This window comes from Chiroxiphia lanceolata, chromosome 7 (genome assembly GCF_009829145.1).
Source record: "Chiroxiphia lanceolata isolate bChiLan1 chromosome 7, bChiLan1.pri, whole genome shotgun sequence".
NCBI lineage: Eukaryota > Metazoa > Chordata > Aves > Passeriformes > Pipridae > Chiroxiphia > Chiroxiphia lanceolata.
In genome coordinates this window covers 29,492,238-29,517,802 of record NC_045643.1, presented here as the reverse complement: position 1 = coordinate 29,517,802, position 25,565 = coordinate 29,492,238, and the positions used below count along the sequence as shown (strand labels likewise).

The window sequence follows — 25,565 nt, the reverse complement described above, 5'->3', positions numbered from 1 at the left end:
ACCTCCAGATGTTGTTACCACATCTGGAAGGAAATCAGAGATCCTCTTCTGAAGACCTGATCTCCAACAAGCAGTGAACATGTAACTTGGTCCTGAGGGGCTCAGTAAGGTGACACAGGAAGCAAAACAGAGCAGTGTGGTCAGAAGTCCTTTAATAGGACAAGCCAAGACCATCATTATTTTAACAGAAGTCCCCCAATCCCTAATGGATGGTGATAATAACATCACTTACCAGTACCACACACAGTAGAGGCTGGATTTTAACTAGCTGTTGGGGGCAGAAGGCTCTTAAAATCCCCAGCACTCATGTCAGTTATATATTCCTAATGAGTCTCTTGCTCCAAAATACCTTACAATTATCTGTTAAATCAAATTATATCTGAAGAAAATGCTAAACCTCCATTAGGCTCATCAGTTTCACTTCATTGTTTTACTGTGGTATTTTGATACAAGTGCACAGTGGAATAATTATCGATGGCACCAGATATTTAGTTACTAAAATTAGTATGAATTCCCTGGTGTTATTTTTTAAATAGATGGTTATTTTTGTAGATCTACAATAGCCTCTGGAAAAAAAAAGTCCTCAAAAGCTCCTTTTGTGCTAGGATCACATAACAGAAAGCAGAGCTCTAGGGTTTAATTCCTATCAATCAACAAAATGAGTTTCACACTACTCCTGGCCAGAGGAGCTAATATATACAGTACCACAGGTCACCAGAGAAGAGCTTAAAATAAATCCAGGAGTGGGTGAGTATTGCTACATTTTACCATCCCCTGTATTGTTCTTCTAATTTTACAAAGCCCCAGTCACTGAACTAATTATCAGAGGCACTTCAGTTGTTTTACTGATCCTAGCACCTTCCATCAAACTCGGGCAGCTCTGAGGAACTGTTCAAACACACAGGGCTGGCTCCTGGAAACACTTTGCTGCTGTTATGAGCCCTGGATGTCCCCCAGAACAGGGAAATATTTGAGCAGGTTTTTGAACAGAGGACAAATAAAAAGTAGATGTCTTTAAAAACACAGGCCTCCAAGGCATCTCGGGTTTCCCCCTCTGCAGAGAGCACAGAAGATTGCTTATCTTGGCTCCAGAACAGATGGATGTGTTCAGCCGGAAGATTCACTGTAGCTGACAGAGAACATTTCCTTCATCGTATTGCTTCTCCGTGTGAGGAGATAACTCAGGCTAATAATATTCTGTCTGCTTTTTATCCTCCTATAGCCTACGCATAACTTAATTCTTAATTCCAAAGGGCTCGCAGAGGAGATTGGCCTGGTGCTAGTTTCATTTCCACACATATAAATCAAAGCTCAGTCTACCGGAATAGATGGCACTGCACTGGTGTTAAAATATAAGATCAGCAAGGGCAGAAGATTCCCCCTCATCTCCCTGATCATAAACACCATGTTATCCTACATTCAGTCACGCCCTCCAAATTTCTAAACATCGCATCCATTTAAATTTGCATATAAATAGGAGCTATCCTGATTCACAAGAAATAGAGCTTTGCCTACCCAGAAAGCATCAGTGCAAATGTAAACCAAGCAGAAAATGGCAGAGTGGTAGAAACCTGGCATCCGTGGCAATTACCTTTACATCTAATGAATAGAGTCTTAGTTCCTTAGTAACTAATTACAGTGGAACTGTTTGGAGAAAAGGACCTCGTGATTTGCCTGAAAGAGCCAACGTAGGGCACCGAACCAGGACTGCATTAGTTCACACCGTCACATACCCACTCACCTCCTTCTCCTGGCACCCAAGAATGCAGGAGCAGGCTTTTGAACCTTCCAGGAGCCCTAAGTCACCCCAGGCACTATGGACTGAAAGGTTACCATTTTGGGAAAGGAAAAAACTGCGTTCCTAGGTCTTCACCCCCACGCAGTAATCCTCAACGACACAGGGAACCCCGCTGCCTGCAGGCACCTGCCTGACCACGACTCCCAGCTGCATGAAAGCCCTCACTATTCTGCTCTAACTCAAGCACACACAGCCGCTTTCAGAAAACCCACATTATTATTCTGGTTTTGAAAAAGGAACTGCAGAAAGCTGAATCAGAAACTTTCAAAAGTGCTCGCAAGACCCTGGTTTCACTTACCCTAATCTATCATCACATTTCATCACCAATCTCATACCTGCTCAAAGCTCCCAGCGCTGTGCCACCTCTGCCCCCTCCATTAAGATATAAACCAAGGGTTAAGTGACAGATTGTATCAACCTGGATAGCAATCCGTCTCACTCAGAAACCAATGCACTGGGAATAAAGAAAGAATTATTATCCTTGTGTCAATATGATGAATTACAGTCTCTTTTTACTAAAAAAGAATTTCCAGTTTTTCAGCTAGCACAGAAAACTCTTCTGCTTTTAGCACTCAACATCAGAGCAGTTTCTCCTGACATCCTATTCAGAGGGTCCATTAATGAAATTATTCATTTTGGTAGATGGCTGATGCAGTTAGTCACTATAGCACTCATCTTGGAACAAACATGAACTGAGAGCCAGTCATAGGAATTGCAACTGCTCTGTCCATGTATTTGTTTCCAAAAAGTAAATAAGTTTGAAAGCTCGGCTGATTGCCCTTGTTGAAGTGAACAAAATGTTTAGGGAAAATGAGTTTTCAGGGTTTCCTTACTCCACACAGGTTACATAATCCCACGTGCCAGACTCGTGAAGTTTGTGGTCACATTTCCCTCCTAGAGCAGCAAGTTCACATCTGTGGCACCAGACAAAACAGGACTAGAAGGAACCAAGAGACATCACCTCATGATCTATCATACCCTCTTCGTAACATTTATACCCATGCCAAAGGTTTGTCTATAGAGTAATGGAAGGATTTAAGAAGAAGTTAGATAACTTATGAATCTACTAGAAATCTCTTCCTTATAACAAGCCTAAGCTTCACTTGCTTCAGTGAAACACTTTTGTTTGTCTTAGCCCTGTGAATCCCTTCCTTCTGCAGTGTCACAATGTGCTTCCACAGACCCTACTCACTCTCTAGGCTGAACAAACTCTACCCTTTCAATCCTTCCCTGACAGGCTACTCTTCCAAGACCCACTGATCACTCGCTACTTTCTGCTCCACACCCCTCAATGTGCAATATCCCAAGAAGGAGACAGTACTCTAGCTAATGTCTCCAGAGGTCCAATCTGCAAGGATCCTTTGGAAGCTTGTAGAAGTGTTTCACATGTCCCTCACTGCTGGCACATTTTCTGAATGGGTGGTTGTATCACAGAGGAAGAAATGTTCTCTGATCCTCCAAAGGCTTCACACATCAGGGCAGGACAAGGCTTTGCAGGGGGGACCGGTGGGGGTAAAGCTTTTTTAATGTTTCTAGAAAGACAGGCAGCTAGGTCTTGTATTGGCTCCTTCAGCATGCACCTCTGACCCCAGTGTCTGCATCAGCAGAGAAAAATCACTGCTGCACTGATCCAGAGCAAGGCAACCAAAAGCAGCATCAAAGACTGAGCTAATCAATTTAGCTGTGTGAGTGGGGAGCAGAAGGGATGTATCTTGCTATTGCTGCCACCTCCATGAGGGAAAAGCAATTAATAAAAAAGGTTGACATGTTAGAAGGTCATTTTTGCTCTGCAATTGCTTGCAACCTCAAGCAATGTCATATCTTCATACTTGCAACTATGCAAAGAAATTATAAGATGTAAGGGAGCACTTTCATTACTGCAGCAGCTGGAGGGGGATTGTCAAGCCCTGGGACATGCACTCCTAGGGAGTGACCTACTGCTCTCCCAGCCCCACAGCATGTCCGTAATCTCTCTCACAATATGGTTGAAAATAGAGCTGGCTAGAGGACGAAAGGGGAGTGGTGGGGAGAAAAGCAAACAGATTCAGAGATTCAACTAACAAAACCTTGATGACTGAAAGTTCAACGCAGCAAAAAGTTAATCACCAGAGGACTTATGACATCCAGGGAACAAGCACTGTCAGATCTGGCACACGCAGCTGCTTTTGCCACTCACTCTCTGCAGCCAAGTGATGAGTCTCCAGAGAACCCTTACTCCTCTTCCATACCAAACACGACCTTTGTTCTCTGCACATTGCATGTGTGACCTGAGACCCTTACCTCTTGAATTCCAGATGCAGCCAATTCCTTTGCCTTTCATGTCCTAACTTCACACTCTTTGCAAAAACACAAGCACTGCTTAACAGTGGCTTTAAAAGAGAAGTTGCTCCTGGGTGGCTCAGGGTGTGTTATTGCAAACCTGAGTGTCCCTTCTCAGCCCCTTACCTGCCTGGGGATAACATTCATCTCAATAGCCAGTGCAGTAGTTACTGGGCAAAGATATTTGGCAAGCTTAAAATCAGGAAAAGGAAGCTGGATGAGGGCATTCATAGCCTCATAGCCCCTGAGGCTGGATCAGAAATACCTGCCTGTGCACTGAGCCCTATAAACAGTCTCCCAAAGCCTGCAAAGATAAACATGCTCTGGCAACACACCTTTCCACCAGCATCCCTGGGAAAAGGATGGGGACTTATTTGTTGGAGGAGAGCCACAGGGACTAATGTGGAGAAAGGTGCTGGTTTACATTCAGAACAATTTGAAATGGCTTTCTTTGAAAGCTTCCCCTTAAGTCCACCTATGTTCCCTCCCCAGTCTGGAGAAATCTCCGGGAAGTGCAGGAGCAGGAAAATCTGCCTCCTTGTACAAGTGCATTCTCCTCCCAAGCAAATATAGTCCCCTTCCCCAGCTCTCCTGAACCTCCCACAAGGTATTAGAAAGCAACAACAAGACAGCAGGCTCTCTCCAGCTTGCTATATTTAACTGCAGGCCTCTGAGCACTCTCCTCCTTTGCAATCCTCTAAAACAGTTGCACAGAAACACAGGGTATGAGAGATGCTCCTCGCTGCTGTGACGAGCCAGGAGCCTGGGTTTGCTCACACTGCCTCCGCTGTGGAGCTCCTGCATTGCCACGTGTGCGATAAAAACCACCGGGGTGTACACAGGAGGAGGAAGGGAACACTTTTGTCCCTCCACCCCAAGAACTCGAGGTACTAAATGTTCATACTGGGAAAGCAGCAACTGCCAAGAACAAGTTCCCCACCCACCCATCCACCCTAAGCTTTGAAGTGTTTTCTTTCTAGCTTTACCTTGGCACGCTGGCCAAATAAGTCACAAGTTTCCGAAGGTCTTCCTGCCTTATTCTGTCATGATTGCTGCGGGCTGGGAAGGTCAAGACAGGACCACCTCGTTTATCACGGCCACCTGTGGAAAATAAAGGATTGTTAGAAAATCAGGCAGGAAGCACATGTCAAAAAAACTATGTGCACTGAATTGATAAACATAAATTACAGCACATTCAAGAGTCCATGCACTCTTTGTAGCTTTTAGGCTTCCCTAATTGAGGAAGACAGGCTTGCATTTGCTGGAGCTCCAAAGGGGAAGATATATATTAAAAAAAAAAGCCCACACTAGGAAAATTGCTACTAGCATTTCTTCTTTCACCTAATCCCATCAAATCTAATATATCTGCCAATCCAAGCAGGCAAAGATAATGAAATCCTACTGTGGGGATAGTTTTAGACTGGTCAACATCAGGAAAGTGAAAGCATTTCTCACTGTTGCTCGGTGTGTTGCACAGTTCATTGCAAGACAGTTCACAACATCCTGCCAGGTTGAAGGGATGTATCCCAGTAAAGTTTATGCAGTACAACATTCTAATCTATCAGATAATTCATTAAAATTGAATTTTGAGTACACGTTCATGCCTCTTATGCTTTCTATTTAGAAAGTTGTTGGCAGTCAGAATAATCTTTTAGTTTGTTTTTTTTTCTGTAGGTTTCCTGTCTTAAAATCCACTCCCTTTAAACTGCCAGTGTTTGGCACTCAGTCTTTTACAGCAATTGTCTAAAGGCTTAGCCATAAAGGAATGACTCTACTCTGAACTATATAGTCACAAGTACAGGTATGAATACAATCTATTCTACTGCACCTTATTTTATTCTCTCCTGTGACTAAGGTTTAAGAAGCTTGAAACTGAAGTCTAATGCCTTATTCAATGTTTAGTTCTTTCTTCACATATTATCTCAGGAATTTTTCCAGGAATTGTGTGTTTTTAGATACCTGTTTGCACTGTTATCTAGGAAAAAGCCACAGCAAAACTACAGCTCAAAAAGCTACCATGGAACTGCAATGACTTCACAAACAAGCTGTAAAAATGCAGATGAATTTGCACTAAAAGTGTAATCCCTTTACCAGAAATATCACTCCTGAGAAAGGAAAATCACGTGCTTCTCTGAGCTAATTTACTTGGCCAACAAGAAGAAAAGGCTACACAAGGACATGCACATCTCCAGCACTGATCCATGTTGCACTGCCCCATGCAGAACTCAGGGCACCTGAAGTCTGTGCTACTGGAACATTCTTGTTACTATTTAAACATTTTCTTAAAATATAGATTTATTTTTTTTTAATTGCTAAGGAGTCTTCTACAGTGCTGCTGCCTGTACCAGACAAAATCTGTTACACAAACTTCACCTATACTGATAGAGATGCCACTGGTACCCCATGTTACAGTTCAGCAGTCCACATTCCCATGGTTTCCAATGGATGCAACATACCTGAATGGCTACATTGTGCAACTCTCCATTGGAACCAGGTCACATCTGATTTGTCCAGAGATAAAAATGGAGAGGAAAGCAAGAGATGTCATCCTTATTTTGATCCCTCATGCAGACAGGGGTACACATGGAGAAAAAAACTGTCCTGCCTAATCTCGCCCCAAATCTCTGTGCCTGTTGTTTGCCTTTGGCTTCACACCGTGAAGGTGAGGAAGGTCCATTGGAATCCAGTGTCACCTTGGCTGATCCACGTCTCTGCCACACAGCATGAAAATGGGGGTGTAATGTAAAGAGGATTCAATTTACAAGGAAATAAGCTCATTTAAATTTTCATACCTTTTCATGAAAAAAGTTTCCCATTTTAAGTACATTCTCCCTTGGTTGAGATTATTTCACACACCACACCAGTGCCAAAGCCATTAAATCACGCATGATGTGTCCAACAGAAAAGCAAGCCAGTCTATAGAATGGCAAACCAGTACAGGAACTAAAGCTGGAGGGAAATATTTTTTCAACACAGGAAGCTTTTCAAGGTTTTGAAAAATTTCCCATCACATCAAGATGTAACTAAGGCTTTCAAAAGCTTCCAGATACTCACTGAAGCAGAGACCTTAACTTGAACTGCATCCCAGAAGATCATGCTACCCTCTACACAGTCAGGCTCCCTCTGTTTCTTCATTCCTAATTATTTAAATATTTGTACAACTTGAAAAAGCACTAAGAGATGAGATCAGGAGACATCCAAGCCCACAGTTATAATCCTCCCCCAGGATATGAAACACTTGTAAAGGGCCATGAGCTTCCCAATCAGCCCTAATCACTTTGATGCTGCCCATTCACTTTCACCTAGTAAACCAAAAATCATGTTTCTGGAACCCCTTTGACACCTACAGTTCCACCCAAGTGAGCTCTGCAGAATAAATAAATAATTTAAAAAAAATATCTAAGTTCTGGTAAGCTGAAAAAGTGTTACCATTTTACTAATGGTAACACAAGGATTTCAGCTACAGAAAAGGAAACAGGATCCAGAACATTCCCATCGTGTCTTTGCTTCAGGATAAAAACTGTCCCTCAACAGTTCATCTAAACTGTCCTCAGGGGAGCAGGATAAATAAGGCTCAGGCACAGGGTCAGAAGTTACCAGGACAGACTGAGGAAAATGGGTTAATTTCTTATTGGAGGAGGAAGGTTACATGATGACCCAGTTGGAGGTTTCTGGATGATGGAAGGATAAATAAGTGCCTGGGTTGATTCATTCTAGTCTTACAGCACAGAAAAACAACGAGACATGGGGCAAATCTCAAAATATATGAGGTTTAGAAACAAATGTTTCTCATTTGTGATAAAAATACTGCTCTATGCTTTGAGCAATAGGGTGAAATTATTATTACAAGTGCATCATACATATTAGAATCCTTCCGTTGCTTCCAAATTATTCAGTTCAACTCAAGCCAATCCCAATTATTGAGAAAGCCCTATTTTTTATGAATGCCTGCATAATTTATGATTTTATCAAGAGCCTGTATGAAGGAACATCAGATTTCTTCCAGAACAAACCATGGTATGTTTAATTCACCATAAGGCTTACAGATTTCAGTAACTGTGGTTTACTCCTCTAAATACTGATAATATGTACCTTTCTTGTTGCACTTTATAACCAAAAAAGACAGCTTTTCTAGGCAGTCTAAATATGATATTACCACCATCAAACTTCAGACACCAAACATGTCTATATTAGGACACCCATCTGCCCTAACAGAGTCTCTGGACAGGTAGCAACAGGCACTAAAAAAGAAGAAAATCTTTTGGCATCAGCTGTATAGGGAGCTTATATTGTTCCTTTTCTTTATTATTATCTTTTTACTGAGGGGAATAGTGAAGTACAGAGAGAGGGGAAGAAATTCAGCCCAGATCCCACAGCAAGTTCACTTGAAGAACCAGTAGAAATGAGGTTTTCTGACTTGGCCCACTATGTTAGAACTTCACAGTGCTTGAAACTGTCTGTGCTTGTCAGTAATCCACTCGAGGAGGCTAATCTTGCCCCAAGTCAGCCATGATCTCAACATCAATTGTATATGAACAGTCTTCAAAGAGCTACTCAGCCCGTTGTTTTAAGAGAAAATAAAAAGTAGAAGGAAGTAAAGAGTTTCAGTTGCTTTAATCAATATGTCCCATCTCCTGTCTCCCCCTGGACTCACAGACATGAGATGCAATAATCAAACATGTCATTAGGTTTGTTAATTACAGTTATTAAATGCTAAAACAAAGAGCTGATAATTTCTTATTGGTTTTCAAGGTGAGTTTTCATGGGCTTTGCTCTGATTTAGAGAGGCAAACAGATGGTCTGGTTATTAGTGCTCTGGAAAAAAAGAGTTAGAAAAACACATGTTCTTCAGGGCACAGAGTACACTGAGAACAAATATTTAGCCATATATGTCTTGCATTTCTTCTACAGAAATGCTTTGTTGATGGCCTTGCCAGTCAGTGGCTTCCTTGCTGATTCTTCCCATCTCCCTTTCTTCTGGCCTATATGAACCGATTGCTAAAGTCAGCACTTATTCCCAGAAATAGAATTACATAATTTTTCTTCCACAAATCATACAGGGGATATTGCAGTGATGGCACAAGGAGTTGTGACGCACACCCCATTAAAAGAAAATATTCAAGAAACCTCAGAAGACCTGGATGGAAGCAGGCTGCATAGTCAGCGGCCTTCTGATGACCACTCACCTAGTCAAGTGTGCATCCAAGGGGAAAGAGACTTCAGCAACAAGATCCTTTTCCTAGCAGCTGCCCAAATTGATATCTTAACCCTTTAGTGGTAGGCCCAAATGTTTCTGCCTGTGGTGGCCCCAGGTGCCCACAGGTAAGCAAAGATGTTGCCCAACCCTGAGTGTTGCTGCTACGAACTTCCTGTACCAATCTCAAGTCCTGAGACGTGAGACTGTTAATTCATCCCCATTAACACAAAAAGCTGGAATTCCAACTATGGCTAGTCTTGTTTAGGACAGGAAATTATCAGTTTCCGTTAATGCAGACTCCTTGTATAAAGCAGATAATGATCTTATCAAGCTCTGTTTTCAAGCTCCATCTCTCCACTTCTATCAGCCATTCTACCACAGTACCTTACCTGCTTATAGTGACCCATATTTAAGGGTTCCAAACCCTCTACTTCCTTCTTCACTCTTTTTATAAACATAAATTCACAAGGATTAACCAGAGATTCAGAGAAACATCCCCACAGACAAGGCTCCCCAGTACCTTGTCTAATGTCCTGCAGCACACTGGGAACAGAAACGGGAGCAGCACACAGTGTCTCTGGCCCCTGTTCAGATGTCTCTGCAGTTCAAATGAACACGCTGCTTCATCTGACCCTGCAGATCATATGCTGATCCATCTTGAGGTTGCAGACTCTGCTGAGACCATAAGTGAGTTTCCAGAGGAGCTGAAATAATCCTCAACGGGTATTTCACTCCAAAATGTGGTGAAAAAATGAATGACAATGAAGAGAACTAGGAGACAGAAGGAGCTCAGCTGATGTCAGACACTTCAATGCAATGATAAACAATACACTCTGGATTTCTAAATCCAATTAACAGACTTCCTAGGAAAGGAAAGTATCAAAGAATTGGTATCCAGTCTTAAAATAACATTCCTTTCCCTGCCACAGCTGAGCTGTGTGCGACTGCTTGCCACTAGACCTCCTCTGAACAAATTTCTACACTAAAAATCCTCCAGCTTCAAAATGGACTATCTTGCATGGGTCATATACAGGATTATCTGTGTGACCGCCCTCAAGTTCAGTTGGTTCCAACACAGGTGATTCTAGTGCAACTGTGATGAAATGTAAGCTCCCACAACAAGCCCACCTGCCAATTAACACAGCTGTGGTGCAGTCACCAGAATCCCATATCCCAAAGTCAATTACCTGAATCAAGTCCTAATAGCAAACACAACAGTACATTTAGGGTTAATGACTCCAAAAACAAGACCAGTTGATCTCACCAGAAGATCTCCTGGCAGAGCAGATCAGAGGCTGTAGACAGGATGCCCAGTACAGTCCCTGGAGGATCCCATCTCCTACCAAGTAGATTTGTTCTGCAATTGCCCTCCAAAAAGCCACTGCATGGATTTGAAGAGACCACCTGTTGTGGCTTGTAATACACTTCTGCTGCTTTATGCAAGTATTTTGGGATACTTCCTTAACTTTAAATGTATGCTGGCCAACAAGCCCCTGGGGAAATGGTCTCAAGTTATTACTCTAGCAAAGCAAAACTAAGGACAAGGGAGACTCATTAAAAGGAAGGAAAAGCTTCTTCATGTGGAAAGCAAAACTTCCAGAGAATGTATAGAGAAGCTTGTTTTTTCCTCTGGAAGTAGCTGGATTGCTCTGAAGTATCAAGGGAGTACCAGTACCCTCCTCTTCAAAACTGACCCTAAACCTCTCTGCCTCTTGCCTCAGATGCAAATTACTTTTTTTTTGATCTTGCCTCCTTTATTGCAGATGTATGGGAATAGCTGTATATATTTAAAATCAATTGACAAACTGAACAAAATAACCCCCAAGTCTTCTAAAACAAAATAGCCCATTGCACACCCTCTTGCCCCTGGAGATAGGGAGGGAAGAACACAGCACTTAATGATGGTGGTACCGACAGACACTCCAAACTCACACCACTGGGCACAATGTTAGAAGCTGTAGAGAATAAGGAGAAACAAAGAGAGGCCAGATTCACCCTGATCACACACTGTTTGTCTTCCTCATCTGAGACAAGTATGGAGAAATGGCAATGGAAAAGTTTCTGATGTTCATCAGCAAAGAGAAATATTGATAAACTGATTCACTATAACTGGCTGTTCAGGTTTGCCACATCCCCAGCAGAGAAGTCCTCAACATCTACAGCCAAACAGAGGATCCTGCAAAGTAATGGAAGTTCAGGGGAGAGTTTAAGCTACTGGATTTATGTAATTGCTATTAGGAAGTCTTTCCCCCCTCTGGCTTTAAGAAGAAATTCAGCCTAGAGCTGGAAAACACTGGCAGATGAAAATGTTTCTGAAATTGCACATTCCAGCAAAGTATTTCCATTTCAAATAGCCTATATTTTCACACCAAAAGAGAAACAAACAGACAAACCCAAACAAACAAACAAAAACCCCACAATGACAAGAAACAGAGAGGATGTCCAGTTGTGAATTTCAGTGCTTCTTGTCAGTTAAAATTGATTCCTTAGGAAAAAAAACACAAGCCTGGAACCAAAGTGCTTTCACAAAAATAAGGAAGTTTCCAGAGCTGACAAGTCTCATTAGTGGGACAGAAGAGCACATCTTACTGCAAAACAACCCAAATGGTTGGGTGTTATTGTTTTAAATATCTCAAGTGCTACAGTCACCTTCCTGGGTCCTTATATTAAGGACAAGAAAACCCTGTGAGCTGGAACAGGATGGGACGTATACAGACCTTCTTCCTTCACAGGCTCAGTTCCTCCCTTTTATTGTTTTTTTTCAAAGTCCCTGACATGAATTGAGAAGCTATACCTATGTGACAGGATGCAGGGACAGTAAGTGCTGGAAGTGACGAGACATTCTCCACAGAATGTCCCATGGCTATGGTTAAAATGTGTGGAAAAATATAGAGCAACTGATTCTGCACACTATATTTACTACCTGTAAATGAAATCAGAAATCCAAGGAGACTTTTTGATTTCTGCTTTAACTTTAGAGACCTATGAGGATATCTAAACAAACACTATAGGTAAAAGCTCTTCTCTATCCTCAAAAATCAGCTAACACTCTTGGAAAACAAAAGAAAAAAATAAAACGACAATTAAAAAAACCCAAACCAACAACAACAACAACAAAACAAAGAAAAAACAAACAAACAAACAAACAAACATGGCAGGCTCAGACTTCGTCAAAAGACCTGGAAATGTCACAGTCTAAAGATTTTCGTTTTCTTCTTTAAAGAAAAATCTCTATTAATGCAGCAGCAAATCCCTGATGAAAGCATCATGGCCCAAAACCACTAGGAAAATTCAATAGTCAAGCAATGCCATGTTTTTGTAATAGCATATTTTCTTTTCTTGGAATTTCCATTTATTTCAAACTACACTAATGTTAATAGGGAATGGTATAAAATGGAAGAGACTTTTCTGTAACAAAATACAGAAGAATTATTGATGTTTCATTTGAAATTTCCATTCCAGAGGAAGAGGAGGATGGAAACTTTTAATTTAAATCAGAACTTTTTGTGCAAATACAGAATGTTTATATAGTTCAAAAATTAAATATTTTAGTTAGTTTTATTCAAAAATTAAATATTTTAGTTAGTTTTATTCCCAACTCAATACAAATTCCAGTGTCCTCAAATCAGCATTTGAGAACCCCTGGAACCTGGATGTGAAGTCTTCCAGTGCCCAGAGGCACTGGGGGTCTTATTTCAACCCTTTCTCTGTAGAGTGAAGTTCATCCATTACATAAAAAGAAAAAACATGCTCCTCCACATGTGGTACCTCTGACAATAAGTGACCTGTGGTGTCTTTGGACAAGTTTTTGGGAAGGTCAGTGTCTCCCTCTCTGAGCTTTCCTCTCTGATTCAATCTGCTGGCCTAAATTTGGTGGAACCTAATTGCAAAGTTGTCCTTTCACCCACTCTATTTATACTGAAACTCAGCTCACAAGGCTGCTCCCAAGACATGTGGTGCTGGGGACAGTGGACTTCTGAAGGATGGAGATGGCTGAGCTGTTACTACATCCAGTTCTCCCTGCTTTGTGCCTTTTGTTGCCCAAAGTCCACAGAAAAACCTCCTTCTTTGCAAAACACGTGGGTTGGGAGCTCGGCTTGTCACAGCTGCAGCAGCTCACCAGCTTATTACACACTTCTGCCATGGGCTGTTGGTTCCTCAGTGCTCAACCACCCTCTCAGACACCTGGCCAGCCTCCTCCTTTGTACTCCTACCTCGGCAGATGAGCAGACAGCACCTGGGTGACAGGTGGGAGCCCACACACCACTGTTCTTCTGAGCCCTCGAGGGAGCAGAAGCACTGCAAAGGATCCCGAGAAACTCTTCTGGGTGGGATGGGGGAAATGCTTTCAGTGAGACCCATGACAGTCAACAAAGAAGCTTTTTATAGCCTAAGTGCATTAAAAGCTCCATGCATGGGAAAGGAACATGGCAACACATTCCCCTCCCTCTCCTGAGAGCCTCATACTCTTCCTTCTGCATTGCACTGATCAATAGGAAATCTCCTATAAATACAATCAAGCAGCTGAACAACGCCCCAAATTACACTACTCTTCTAAAACAGCGTCTGTGTTTCCCAAGAAAGACTATAAGACCAGTTTCCAAAATATTTCACCACCTCTCACTGAAAAAAAACACCTAAAATAATCTACAATCTGTTTTATTTCCTCCCCTCGGTGTTCATCCCCTTCTCAGAACACAAAAATGAGTCTCTGGCCTGTAACTCACTCACTAATGGTTCCCAAAGCCTTTTCATTGCTGGAAGCAACACAGTGAACCACCCAGGCAAAGCCAAGATTTTATTGGGGTTTAGACAACAAACAGGTGGCCAAAGCCACCCCCCTGCCAACCCCCTGCTTAATCTGCTTCCAGGAGGTCAGCGATGGAAGCAATTAGATGGCAATGGCCCGGACGTGCTGCCTCTGCGACTGCTCAGTCCATCACTCAGAATGTGAGTTATGGAATGGGATTTTCAGGTGCTGTTTAGGCACACAGATGAACTCTGGGTTCAGTCTAGCTCATGTATGAGATCACTGGAAGAAATCAAGAACCAGTTCCAGGAAAAAATCCCAATATTATCCACCATCCCTCAACTCTCCCACAGCGCAGGGATGCAGATGCAGAGCCTGCTGCTCGCTGCCAGCTGAGTCAGCCAAGGGGAAGTGCCAGGCACAGAGCCCCAGACAGCACTTAGGCTGGATGAATCCATGCCCAGCTAGTTAGAGCTGTATGTCAACTCTGAAATTAAGTGTCCTTGTGAAAGCCTGAGTGCTCCTCTGAGATGACACGGCTGTGCAGGCAGGTCCTGCTGTGCCTGCTCCGGAGCAGGCGGCAGCCGCTCTCCCTTCCCTGCCTGTTCTGCCCTGTTGCTCTGCAGGGTCCAGGTGTGGAGCATCCACCACACTGAAACACAAAGAGTGGTGTATCCCCTCCCTGAGGGGTCTTGTGTGTTCTCTGCAGTTTTCCTGTGGAATCATGGACTAAGAAACCGGCTGGTGAGGCACAGCTGATGGGAAAAGAAATAAACTATGTAACTGAGAGGTTCAGCTGAGAGTTTTTGTGCGTGCTGATAAATTCTGCTGGTGTAAGGAGAGCCCCCTCAACAACTTTAGTGTACTGTTATCGTTAAAATTAACTGTAGCATTAAAATCTGAAGAAGACTCAATAAAATTCCTTTTCCTCAAGGAAGCTTGATTAAAACACAATGTGCTCTCAGAGTCTGTGCTAACTACAGAACTTTTTTTTTATCTTGCGAAGTCCAACTATTTGATTTTTCTATTTTGCAAACATTCTGTGCTCAAAGCATACTCTACGAAATTATTCCATTTTAAGTAAAAAGAACTCAGCCATCAGTTGAAATGCTCAAACCTTTTCTTAATCTGCTTTATTACAACTCAGGGGAAGATTGGGCAGTACTTACACTCTGGGCTGGAAAATGATGCTGGGGCTGTTGCAGTGGGACACCAGAATCTCAAAGTGTTCTGCCTGCAAAGGCCTCTGGCAACTGTTGGCTGTATTCATTGCATTTGGAGACTATGAAGAGGAGGTGTAAATCTTAGGACATCTAGCTGTGTCAGGAACAGCACATTTTGAGCAGATCCAAGTCTGGAGGCTGGTGAGTCTATAAGGAGCAAGCTGTACCCTGCCTGCAGCTGATCATGGTGCGAAACCCCAGGAGATCATGTTGGAGTTGCTTATTTAACACCCTTTCCCACCCAAAGGCAAGCTTGGCCCAGAACAGTGTCTAATGAGCTGATGATTTGGTGTGAGACCCTCTGGCTCACAGTTGAACACAGGCACCATCAGTGCAAGGGACTATATAAACAATCCAGACAGGTTGTCGTTATTAAATATTCCATGAATTACCAAATGATCCTGCAGTCATTTCCATGAAAAGCAACAGCAGGAGCCAAGAACTAAATTGCAGTACAGTCCCTGCATAAATTCCTCCCCTTCACCTCCCCAGAGCACCCAGTTCAACTTTTGTGTCACAAACAAGGGTGCAGGTACACTGTGTTTTTACGACTGTAAAAACTTCAGAGCAGTGAAAGCCAACAACCACATAAAACATTTCAGGACATTCAGAAGGAGATTTCAGTGTGAGATAAAGTACTCCTGCATGTGAGGACTGTTGGGATAGTCTTGGGTTTCCATGTGAGGCTTTTGGTGTTTCAGAAACTTCCCTCAAACTCCTGGATTTTCATGTTGTTGATGAGAAGGTTTAGCTTTTATAGGGCCAGAAATTGTTTGCCCAAGTCACTGCTGGACTCATGATCCCTGGACTATTTAGCTGTTGCTACATGGAAAGACATCTCACACCAACCATTAGTCAAGGCAAAAGCTTTTCCTGCCTGGACAGCATCTCCATGGCTCAGAAGGGTGATGAGCCCCATCCTCATGGGCCTGACTCCACATCTGGGGAGAGAGCCAAGGAGGAAGAGTCTGGGCACCAAACAGCCTTGCTGCTCCTCTCCTCCCTTCTGCAGTCAGCATTACTGTGGAGATGAAGGAAACAAAAAACAAAAACTGCAAACAAGGGAAGCTGGCTATTCTTGATGCAGGTTTTTTCACTGTAAGCAGCCTGAGTGGTTTGTAATCATAGAAATGCTGCCACTGGAAATACCCTGGGTTTATGCTGCCAGCTTGAGTGACTTCATGCAAGATTATGATTGCTTCAGACTTTCTCTTCCCCCTCTCACTGACAAGTTGTAATTCATGCCAGAAACACTATCATCCAAGCTATTCTCAAAGCCTTTTCCATATTGTCTAGTCCTCATCCACCCCCAGGTCCTCGAGATTTGTATCCTGAATGAAGGCTGTAAATCTTTGTACAGGGTGGCAGGAGAGCTTTGAGCATCTGAGTTATTATGCAAATGCAGCATCAATGGTACTTTTAACTGCAAGTTGATTGGGATTGTAAATGGAACACCAGTGATTTATGGGTCAGAGTGCTGCCTACAAATAGGAATTAACGCTATTCACTGACCTTGAAACCAAAGCAGGATCCCTGAACTGCCCTGAATGCTGAGACAGCCCACATCTAGGCTGGAGCTGAGAAGCTGCATTTCATCCTACCTGTGCTGCCCATTTACCTGTTCCTCAGAATATGAAGAAAATCAATATGGGCCAATTTCCAATTCTCTGAGTATTACTGGATAGCCCTGTTCCACATACAGTCCTTTTGTTAGCAGAAGAACTAATTTACCAAGGCCAAAACCTGAAGCTGGTCCCTCATGACCTTGCAGCGCCATAAGGACCAGACAGTGCTCATGCTGAGCTGGAGGGATCAAGAAAAGAAGTGCTCACCTGACACAAAGGCCACTTTCTCCTTCAGTATAGGAAGGACATCAGCAGCTTTTAAACCATCATTTCGAAAAGAACCTGCAAAACAGAGAAAAACAGGAAAGCCACATTAATAGGAAGTATGCCCTTGCTCCCAGCTTCATGGACATGCCATGTTTTTCAAAATCAGACTGGAGAAAGTCTATAAATTACATAAAAGCACCAACAAATGGACTCAAATGGCTGATACACCAACAGCATTAATATCAATAGAGATATGTTTGTAAAAAAAAATACAGAGAATCAGCTCACCATTCTATCCTTCAGAAGTTCTGAAAGGTTAACAAATTTCCCACCAAGTAACTAGATTTATCCCTGCTGCATTTTTCAAGACCATAGTATCAAGCCTGGGAGATGCCCAGCTTGCACACCAAGCGAGGAGCCTTCTCCCTTCACTGTTCTCAACACAGTCCAAGCAAAATCACAGGGAACATTGCAGCTCATACACATCCATCTGGTATCAGCCCTTGAGATAGATTTGCACAGAGACTGGCTTAAATAAGGTTTTTCCCCTTTCCCCTTTTCTGCTGTACACAGCACAGCTGGAGATGGAACATCTCCAGGTGTGGACTGTGGTCAGAGGGAGGACATGCTCCTGACGAGTTTTCCCTGGATAAGGAGCAGTTTGAAGCCACAACACAACCTCATGTAATTCATGCTGTTTGATTACATGTTAAGTGTACCTGCACAGGCCATTTGCCTTCCCTGCAGTGCCAAATTATTTCATGTCTCCTAAAATTTCACCAAAGAAATCACAGATTTTTACTCTCCTGGAAGCCTCGGAAAAAGAACTGCTGACAGTTTCAGGCACCAGCAGCATCTTTCTGTTTGCAAAAGCCCAGCAGTAATGGATAACCCCAGAGCAAGCTGGACACTGCTACTCCATCAATGCAATTACAAATCAAAAGGTGGGTTTGAAGGACATCTTTGTAGTTACTCTGAAAAATAAGTCATCCATCACTGGGTAGTGAATACCCATCATGACAAGTGATCTTCCATATCGCCTTAAATCTATTCCAGCTCACCAAAGAATATAACACATTTGAAAACCTGTATTTTTACTTTCTGCCTTTCACAGGCAGGCAGATCATCTGAAATGGTACCAGGGAAAGAAAGTCTTCTCACTAAGCAGCTTTCTAGAGACAAGGCAACATTGCTGCAGCCATCACACCCTCCTTGCTGAACACAGCAAATGATACCTGAACATTTGGGACTGAAAGTGGGACTGAGGATAAAAGTACCCCCTATTACTTCCAACATGCAGCCTGCAAAAGTACAGTGGTTTGATCCATGCAGACATTTGGAACAGACAGGATGAAGACTGTAAAAGCCATTTTCACCTGCAGCTGAACTACAAGTGTTAGTATTATTACGGCTGAGTTACTGTTAATGGCAAATGAGGCAGCACTTGCCATTCACAGTCAGATTGTGCAACAAGACTGTCTCACACATGTAAACATGTGCATCACCGGTGACCAAAGGCTACAGCTACCTCTGTGTGTCCCTGTATGTTCTCATGTGTCACCTTTGTGGCACTCAGCTCCAAAAGATGCACAAGTTGACCAGTAAGCTAGTGAAAATTAGGAGTGAGGTAATTCAATGAAAAGCCACGGCCAATGTAGCTGCATTTTGAACAGCCACCAGAGCACAGTCCTGAGGGACCCCTAAAGAGTGCATTGTATCAGTAAAGTGTTTTGGGACCAAGCACAAGAGTCCTGGTTGCTGAAGGCTTTCTGTGATCAAGTAAGCATGACTTTGTGCACTCTGTGTTAAATATAGGAGACTTTGCTATTAACATATCCTCCTAACAAGAATAACGTCTCAGATACTTGGCTGTGGCTAGCTCTCACATCAAAGGTAGGAACTTGTCAGCCACAGACAATGTTTGGAGTTTAAGCAGCTTTATATATAAGCATCTCATCCAACTGTGAAGCAAACAAGAACAGCCAATGTGCTAGACACATCATGGGGCGTTGAAGACACTCAAATGGAGTAGTGGGCCAAACTTACCCAGCTGCATGTTCAGCAGTGTCAGTGCAAGTTGATTTTTGGCCAATATTTATTAAATTTTTCAGGGAAATGGCAAAGTCAATTCTTAGGCACTTAACTATGCAGCAGACACAGACACTATACAACTGAGACCTCAATGAACATTAGAAAAAAAGTCAGTGGGTGTATGTAGAGCACATAACAAGGACTTCTTAGCAAAAGCCCGCTATATTGAGGGCTGAAGGACAATTTCAGACACACTTCTACAAGGAAGGGCTGCAAATCACAAAGGTAATGTGCATGGAGGCCAGGAGAGAAATGTGTGACTTTAAAAGATGGTCACCTCCTGAGCTGTAGCAGGGTAGGCTGCAGGCAAGGGCCTCTCTGCTAACAGCCCCAATGTCCTTGACTGTGCACAGGAGAGGCAAGAAAAGACTTGAAAGGAGACAGTGCTGCCAGAAGGTACTTTCCCCCTTCTTAGTATCACTCAGGGTAGGTCAGACCTGCTCGAACACGATGAATGAATTAGAAAACTGTGAGCCCATCCTACAGCCAGAGAATAAACAAAAAGCCCCAAGATCTGCAAAACTTCCCTCAGGATGAGGAAGGAAACTCCTGAAGGCAGATCAGTGCCTGAAGCAATGCCCTCACTCTGGATCATGTTTGTGCTCAACCAAGTGGCAGCTCATGACCCCCAGATGAGGCCATGGCCACTGCTTTCAGAGGTCATTCAGGTTCCTGACAAAATCCTTGTGTTAGAGGCTACACCTCAGCACATGCTATGAGGTTTTCCAGCAAGGTCTAGGGGAAGGTATACATAAATGGGAAAACCTATGGCTCTAATAAGGACCCCGAAACCAACAGTAAATCTGTCTCCAGGAGGGTCCAGTGTAGCAACTATTCAATCCCCAGCTCATAAGCTATTATAAGCATATCCTTAAAAATGCTTATTTTCATCCTATTCCCCAGCTGTTTCTAATACATTTGTTTTGTTTGTTTGTGTGCTGGATCCAAGGACATGTCTGCACAGCACCATCTGATTTTGGCTGCAGAGCCCCATGTACACCAAGGCTGTACTTTGTATCCTGCCCTCCTCCTCCCTGCTACCCCTCTAAGACCCAAGCCCTCCTGCAGTAGACAGACAGAGGACAGAGATATGAAGAAAGGGCAGGCTGGACACTGAGGCATCCTCCCCATTGTCCAGGTATTTGTTTGCGGGTTCACCACCCTCATAAGCATGGAACTACACAACAGTGTGCCTCTTGCTTTCTCCCAACAGGTCTCACCAAGAGCTGCCAAGACATCTGAATATTGCAATCTCCTCTTTACCAAAAGAGAGACACAGAGAGCACAGTGCTCAGGGTAACCCAGTCACCCTGCCGCCCCTCACACCTCCTTCCTGTCCTGGCTTAGTGTGCCATCCACATAACAGGGACACCACGACTGGCTACAAACTTGTATTACTCCAGCGACACGAGAAGAGAGCACACCATGTGAGCTTGAGCAGCTGACAGCATAATGTGTTCTTGTAAACTTGGAAGCACTGAAAAATTAAAAGAGTGGATCCTCAGCATGGCTGAGTCACATGTGAGGGCAGAGCAGCATCACACAGGCACAGTCCATTTCCCAGCAGGGATTCCCTGGGTGGCAGAAGCAGCTCACTGTTTTAGATGACATGCTGTAATGAGAAGCCAGATGGGTGAGACGAGAAGCTTAAGGCATGCTTCCATGTCAAATGTAGCAATCTTGAAACTGAGAAAATTCCTTTTTCCCCTGCACAAATGCCCCAACTGGCCTGGGGAACTCAACTGCTGCAGGACACGGAGGTCAGCAGCTCAAGGGGCTTCCCGAACAGGTTGGAGATCTGCAAATGACAATCTCCAGGGAACTGTGAAAATTAATAAAATAAGCAAGAGTTTTGAAAAGAATGTAAGCCTACAGACTTTGAAGTGAAAGCCAAGCTCTAACTCTTGGAATGAAATATAAATTATGCCTGGAGAGAGCTCTGTGAGCTTTCAGATTGCTTTCTCTAAGCAGAGTGCAGGGCCTCTGTTGGAGACACAGTCTGGGGCTAGATGGAGCAATGATCTGCTCCAGAGTGGCTTTTCCTAGAAAAGCTTCAGTTCTAGTCTGAAAAATGCAGCTCTTGGCTTCAAATAAAGATCAGCTGCTGAAAATATGGAAATACTTTCTATACTTAAAAAAAGTATGCGTAGGCAAGAAGAAGGCCTCCTGTCAGAGCACTGCATGGGGCTTAATCACTTGGCTCCTGATGCCTTCAGCAGGAGTTGTTCATCCCAAGTCCCATGCAATGTTTCAGGAGAGGCAGCCCACATTCTCATAGTTCTCAGAACAGATTTGACTATTTAAAAACTTTGGCACTAAGTTTCTTTAACCAAACAAAACTGAACTCGTTGGGCTTAAACCCATCCCTCGAGGAATGCCACTGGAGTCCAGTATGCAACAGTAGGATTAATCTGGTCCATATTTTCTTTCTTCTTCCCTCAGTAAAGGCCTTTCCTGTATTTCTACACCACCACCACCCCTCCCCTCCCAGTTTTGGGGGCAGTTACCTCCCAGGTTTATGATAGTCTAATTGCCTTCCTTTTTTTCCCCTCAAAGTTTCAGTAGATTTTACTCATGTTTGCAGTACAGTGGCATCTTGGCTTTCTACAACATACAAGCAGAAGGGACGTCTGATGTGAGCAGAGAGAGGCAGAACAAAGGAGACTTTATTATTCCCATTGTAGCCTTTGCAAACTGAGACACAGAGAGATTGACTTGTCCTGTGTCAGACAGAAAGTTTGTGCAGAGCTGAACCCTCATTTCCCCAATGCTTCCCCAATGCTTTTCTCATACAAACATCCCTTTGTTTTCTGGCAGAATATAATCCTCCTTTTTCTTCTCTTTACACTTCTGGCTTCCTCCTCCTGCCCTTCTCTCTCCATTATTCTTTCCTTCTGCATTTCTGCCTCAAATATTTACTTTTTGTGTGTGATAAACCCTCTTTAACCCCTTCCTCCCCTTCCTGCAGGCTATTGTCTGTCCCCGCAGGGCTGTGAGCCTTCCCAGTTTGATTTCTCTGATTTTCCACAAGCCATGCAGAGGGGCTTAGCCAAGGGCTGCTGGGGCCTTTGCCGCTGGGATTTTGTTGGCTGAGGCTCATTGGTTCAGAGGCAGAGAGGCCACAGCATGGCACAAGCATTTGGTTGAATAGAAGCAACATGTGCTCCGGACTAGTATTTTAGCACCATCTGGCAGAGATAAATGGGGCTGGACACTCTGCATCTGCTGGTCGCTCTTCTGTGGACAACAGCCTGATCCTTGATGCAAAGAAAGAGCAATTTAGTGCCCCGAGCACCCCAGGAGCCCACGACGCTCTCCTGCATTGCTCGCCTGCTGCAGGCAGCAGAAGAGCAGGTTTTGATTTCACAGAGGGAGGAAGGAAGGATTGGATTGAATTGAATCTAAAGGCAGCACCAGACAGAAATACCACAAAATTAAGCTGTAAATATTATTACGAACTATTATTGAAGATTAACCCAGAGCTATATACTTCTCCTTAATAACAAATAAAGGTAATACCTGATCTCACAGGAAGCATTTAGGACTGCAGGTCAGAGTGTGGCAGGGACAGGGGGAAAGGCAGGTTGGACTAGCATCATAGCCCTGGGGCAAGGATGGCATCTGTGCCCCTCCATCCTCCATTCTCTTTCTCAAGCCACCAGATCAAGTGTGCAGACTGACACACAGACTCGTGCCACAGCTTCAGAAGTTGCAAGAGCCATGGACAACAATTAGATGGTCTGCACAGAAGACTAATCCCACTGCACCACATGCCACACTCTTTGTCCCAGCTGAGACAGAAGTCATATGCATTACATTGCTGCATTTATTCTAAAATGAAAAGATGAACATTGGGTTTATACATAATACTTAGCCTCAGTCCATGACTAATATTATTATCTCTGTTTCCTTACTCTGTCCTTCATTTTATGAATTACACACCACTACTGCTCACTGAAATATCCTTCTGGTCACAGCTATCAGGTGGCAGTACTACAGGCTACCTCTGCTTCCAAGTTTTACCAGTGCATATCAGAGGTCCAGTTGCTTTTCTGCCACCTCTACACCGACAGGTTAGATCCTCTGATTTCCCATTGCTTGAATCCCTGCATAGGGAAAGCCACTGCCAGCCCAGCTTCGCCCCCTCCCCTGCCTGTAACACCGAGAGAGGCAGGGCTGGGGTTTGGGGGACCTTGCTAATTGCTAAGATTGTTATTCCTTCCACGAGGTACTTGACAGCATCGAGCCTCCCAGCACAGCCTTCGAATGTCCACACATTTAAACAGTAGCCTCAGCTTGAAAGCTCGCCAAAGAATAGGCAAGGCCTCAAGAAAGACAGAGCCGCTTGCAGCAAGCATGCAAATTCATCGGCCTCTGAGCACGTGTGGCCTCTAATAAGCCGTGTTCGGCATCTGAAACCTAAAACGTCCCACCCTGTGCACACCACCTAAGCTGACAGCCAGGCTTTGCCTTTCAATAGATGGCACAAAACCATTCAAAGCCTCAGAAGGATACTGAATTTATGCACAATCTGCGGCCAAGGCTCTGCTTCAACTCTATCCATGGGGGATTTTAATCATTTCATTTTAAACATATACTAATAGAGATGCTAAGAGAATGCAATGACTGTGAGTCAATCTTGTACGCGTTTCCCTTTTATTTTCATGAGGACTTTGGAATCAGGCTGAGATCTTTCAGTTCCTACCCTTGGAAAAATAATTAGACGTTATAGGTAGCCCTGTGGATAGTACATCTGACTGCTACTCAAAAGACTTGGCTCTATTTGTGGTTCTGCTCCTAAATTGCTTTATGATCCTGAACAAGCTGTTTTAACTGTGCCAGATCTTGGTTTCCCTCTCTACAGAACGGAAATAATGACTGCCCACATTAGTAAAGCACAGTCAGGTTCACAGACCTCAAAAGCACCTTACAAACGTGAATTAATTCTGCCTCAAAAAACCTCTCTGAGGCAGGGAACTGTTGCAGTGCACTTTTATAGACAGGCAAAAATGAGGCACCGACAGTAGGAAAGACTTGCTCTGGTGATCACAGAAAGGGCTTTTTGGGAAAAAAATGGAGACGTTGGGAGAATTGGAAAAATTAGGTCATCTGACACAAAATCCTGTGTTTTATTTCTTAAGTGTGCAAGGGATAGATGTGCTGCCCCAGAGGGAAATAAGTATATTCAGCACCTTGAGCTTTTAGTCATTAAGTGTCTTGCAATCTACAGATTTCTCTACACATCAGTGACCACCCAGACGCAGCAGACTTTTATGGTGTTAATAAACAGCTACGGGCCATTTGTAATCTGAAGTCACATTTTAGACATAGCCATGGTTTCTACCCAGGCCTAGTGTGCATGAATATTTTCTTTTCATTTCACTCCCTTCTCAATTACATTTGGGTTCCTTATGGAAACATTCCTCAGAATTTTATAATCCCATAAAAAGTTTAGAACTGCTGATGGATTCCTGTAGGAAGGATGCAGGGCCCCAGTGAAGTTGTAGAAGCTGAGCACCCAGGGTCTCATCCTCTACTAAATTCTGTAGGTTAGAATAATTTCCTTTAACTGGCATTGGTTTAGTCAACAGGGTTTTCCCAAAAAACTGCAAAAGGGCATCTGCCAGCACCTGTCACATATCAGGGACGTGCTTAGGGTTTCCCGTCCGTCTCCCAGAAAGCCTCCCACTCACATCCCAGAGGTCCCAAGCCACCAGTAACTTCTCCAGGACAAAAAAAATAAAATAAAATATCTAATTATGTACAACATTGAGGAGACATTTAGCTGAAACGCCAGCCTTACAAAGGAACCATATGCCAGTGCCCCAAGTGTGCTTTGCAAACATCTGCCTCTCAGGGGATTTCATGCCAGACAGTAAGAAAGCAACTTTAATTAGAGGCCAATTGAGATCCTTTTCCCAAAACCTGTGACTTCCCTAGAAAAGAAAAAACATCCCAAACAAACCAAAATGTTTAAAAACATTCTGTACATTTTCTCTTTTAATGCAGAGTTCTCTTTTTAATTTTTCTGACAGATTTTACCATGCCTCGTCTGAAGGGATGCACAGGCTGACAAAGTTCCCATTGCCTTCAGAAGCATGGCTGTGTCTAGTACGAGTGTCAGAGTAGGTTTTAAATTAGTCATTTCTGACTGTGGTTCATTCGACATTCACAAACTAGCACCTCGCTATTAATTAGGCTTACATTTCCCCCGTCTCACCTCGCCTCAAATCCCATCTGACCGCATACATTTCTGCCTTTGCTCATCTCCTTTGGTCCCTTTTTCTTTCTGTCAGGGCTTATGATTTCTGCTTGCAGCTATTGTGTCACCCTGGGAGGCTGATTTAAAAAAAAA

The 25,565-nt window shown here is 43.4% G+C and overlaps 1 protein-coding gene across 2 annotated transcripts in view; it reads right to left on the bottom strand.

Moving 5' to 3' along the window:
* The window catches only part of KALRN (kalirin RhoGEF kinase), a 506,307-nt gene that overhangs the window by 328,075 nt on the left and 152,667 nt on the right, over nt 1–25,565 (bottom strand). For both annotated transcript variants that reach the window (XM_032693924.1, XM_032693926.1), the window contains exons 3-4: nt 17,120–17,194; nt 5,104–5,218 (exon numbers count right to left, since the gene is read on the bottom strand). In XM_032693924.1, coding sequence (XP_032549815.1) covers nt 5,104–5,218; nt 17,120–17,194 — 190 coding nt within the window. The remainder of the gene's footprint in view (nt 1–5,103; nt 5,219–17,119; nt 17,195–25,565) is intronic.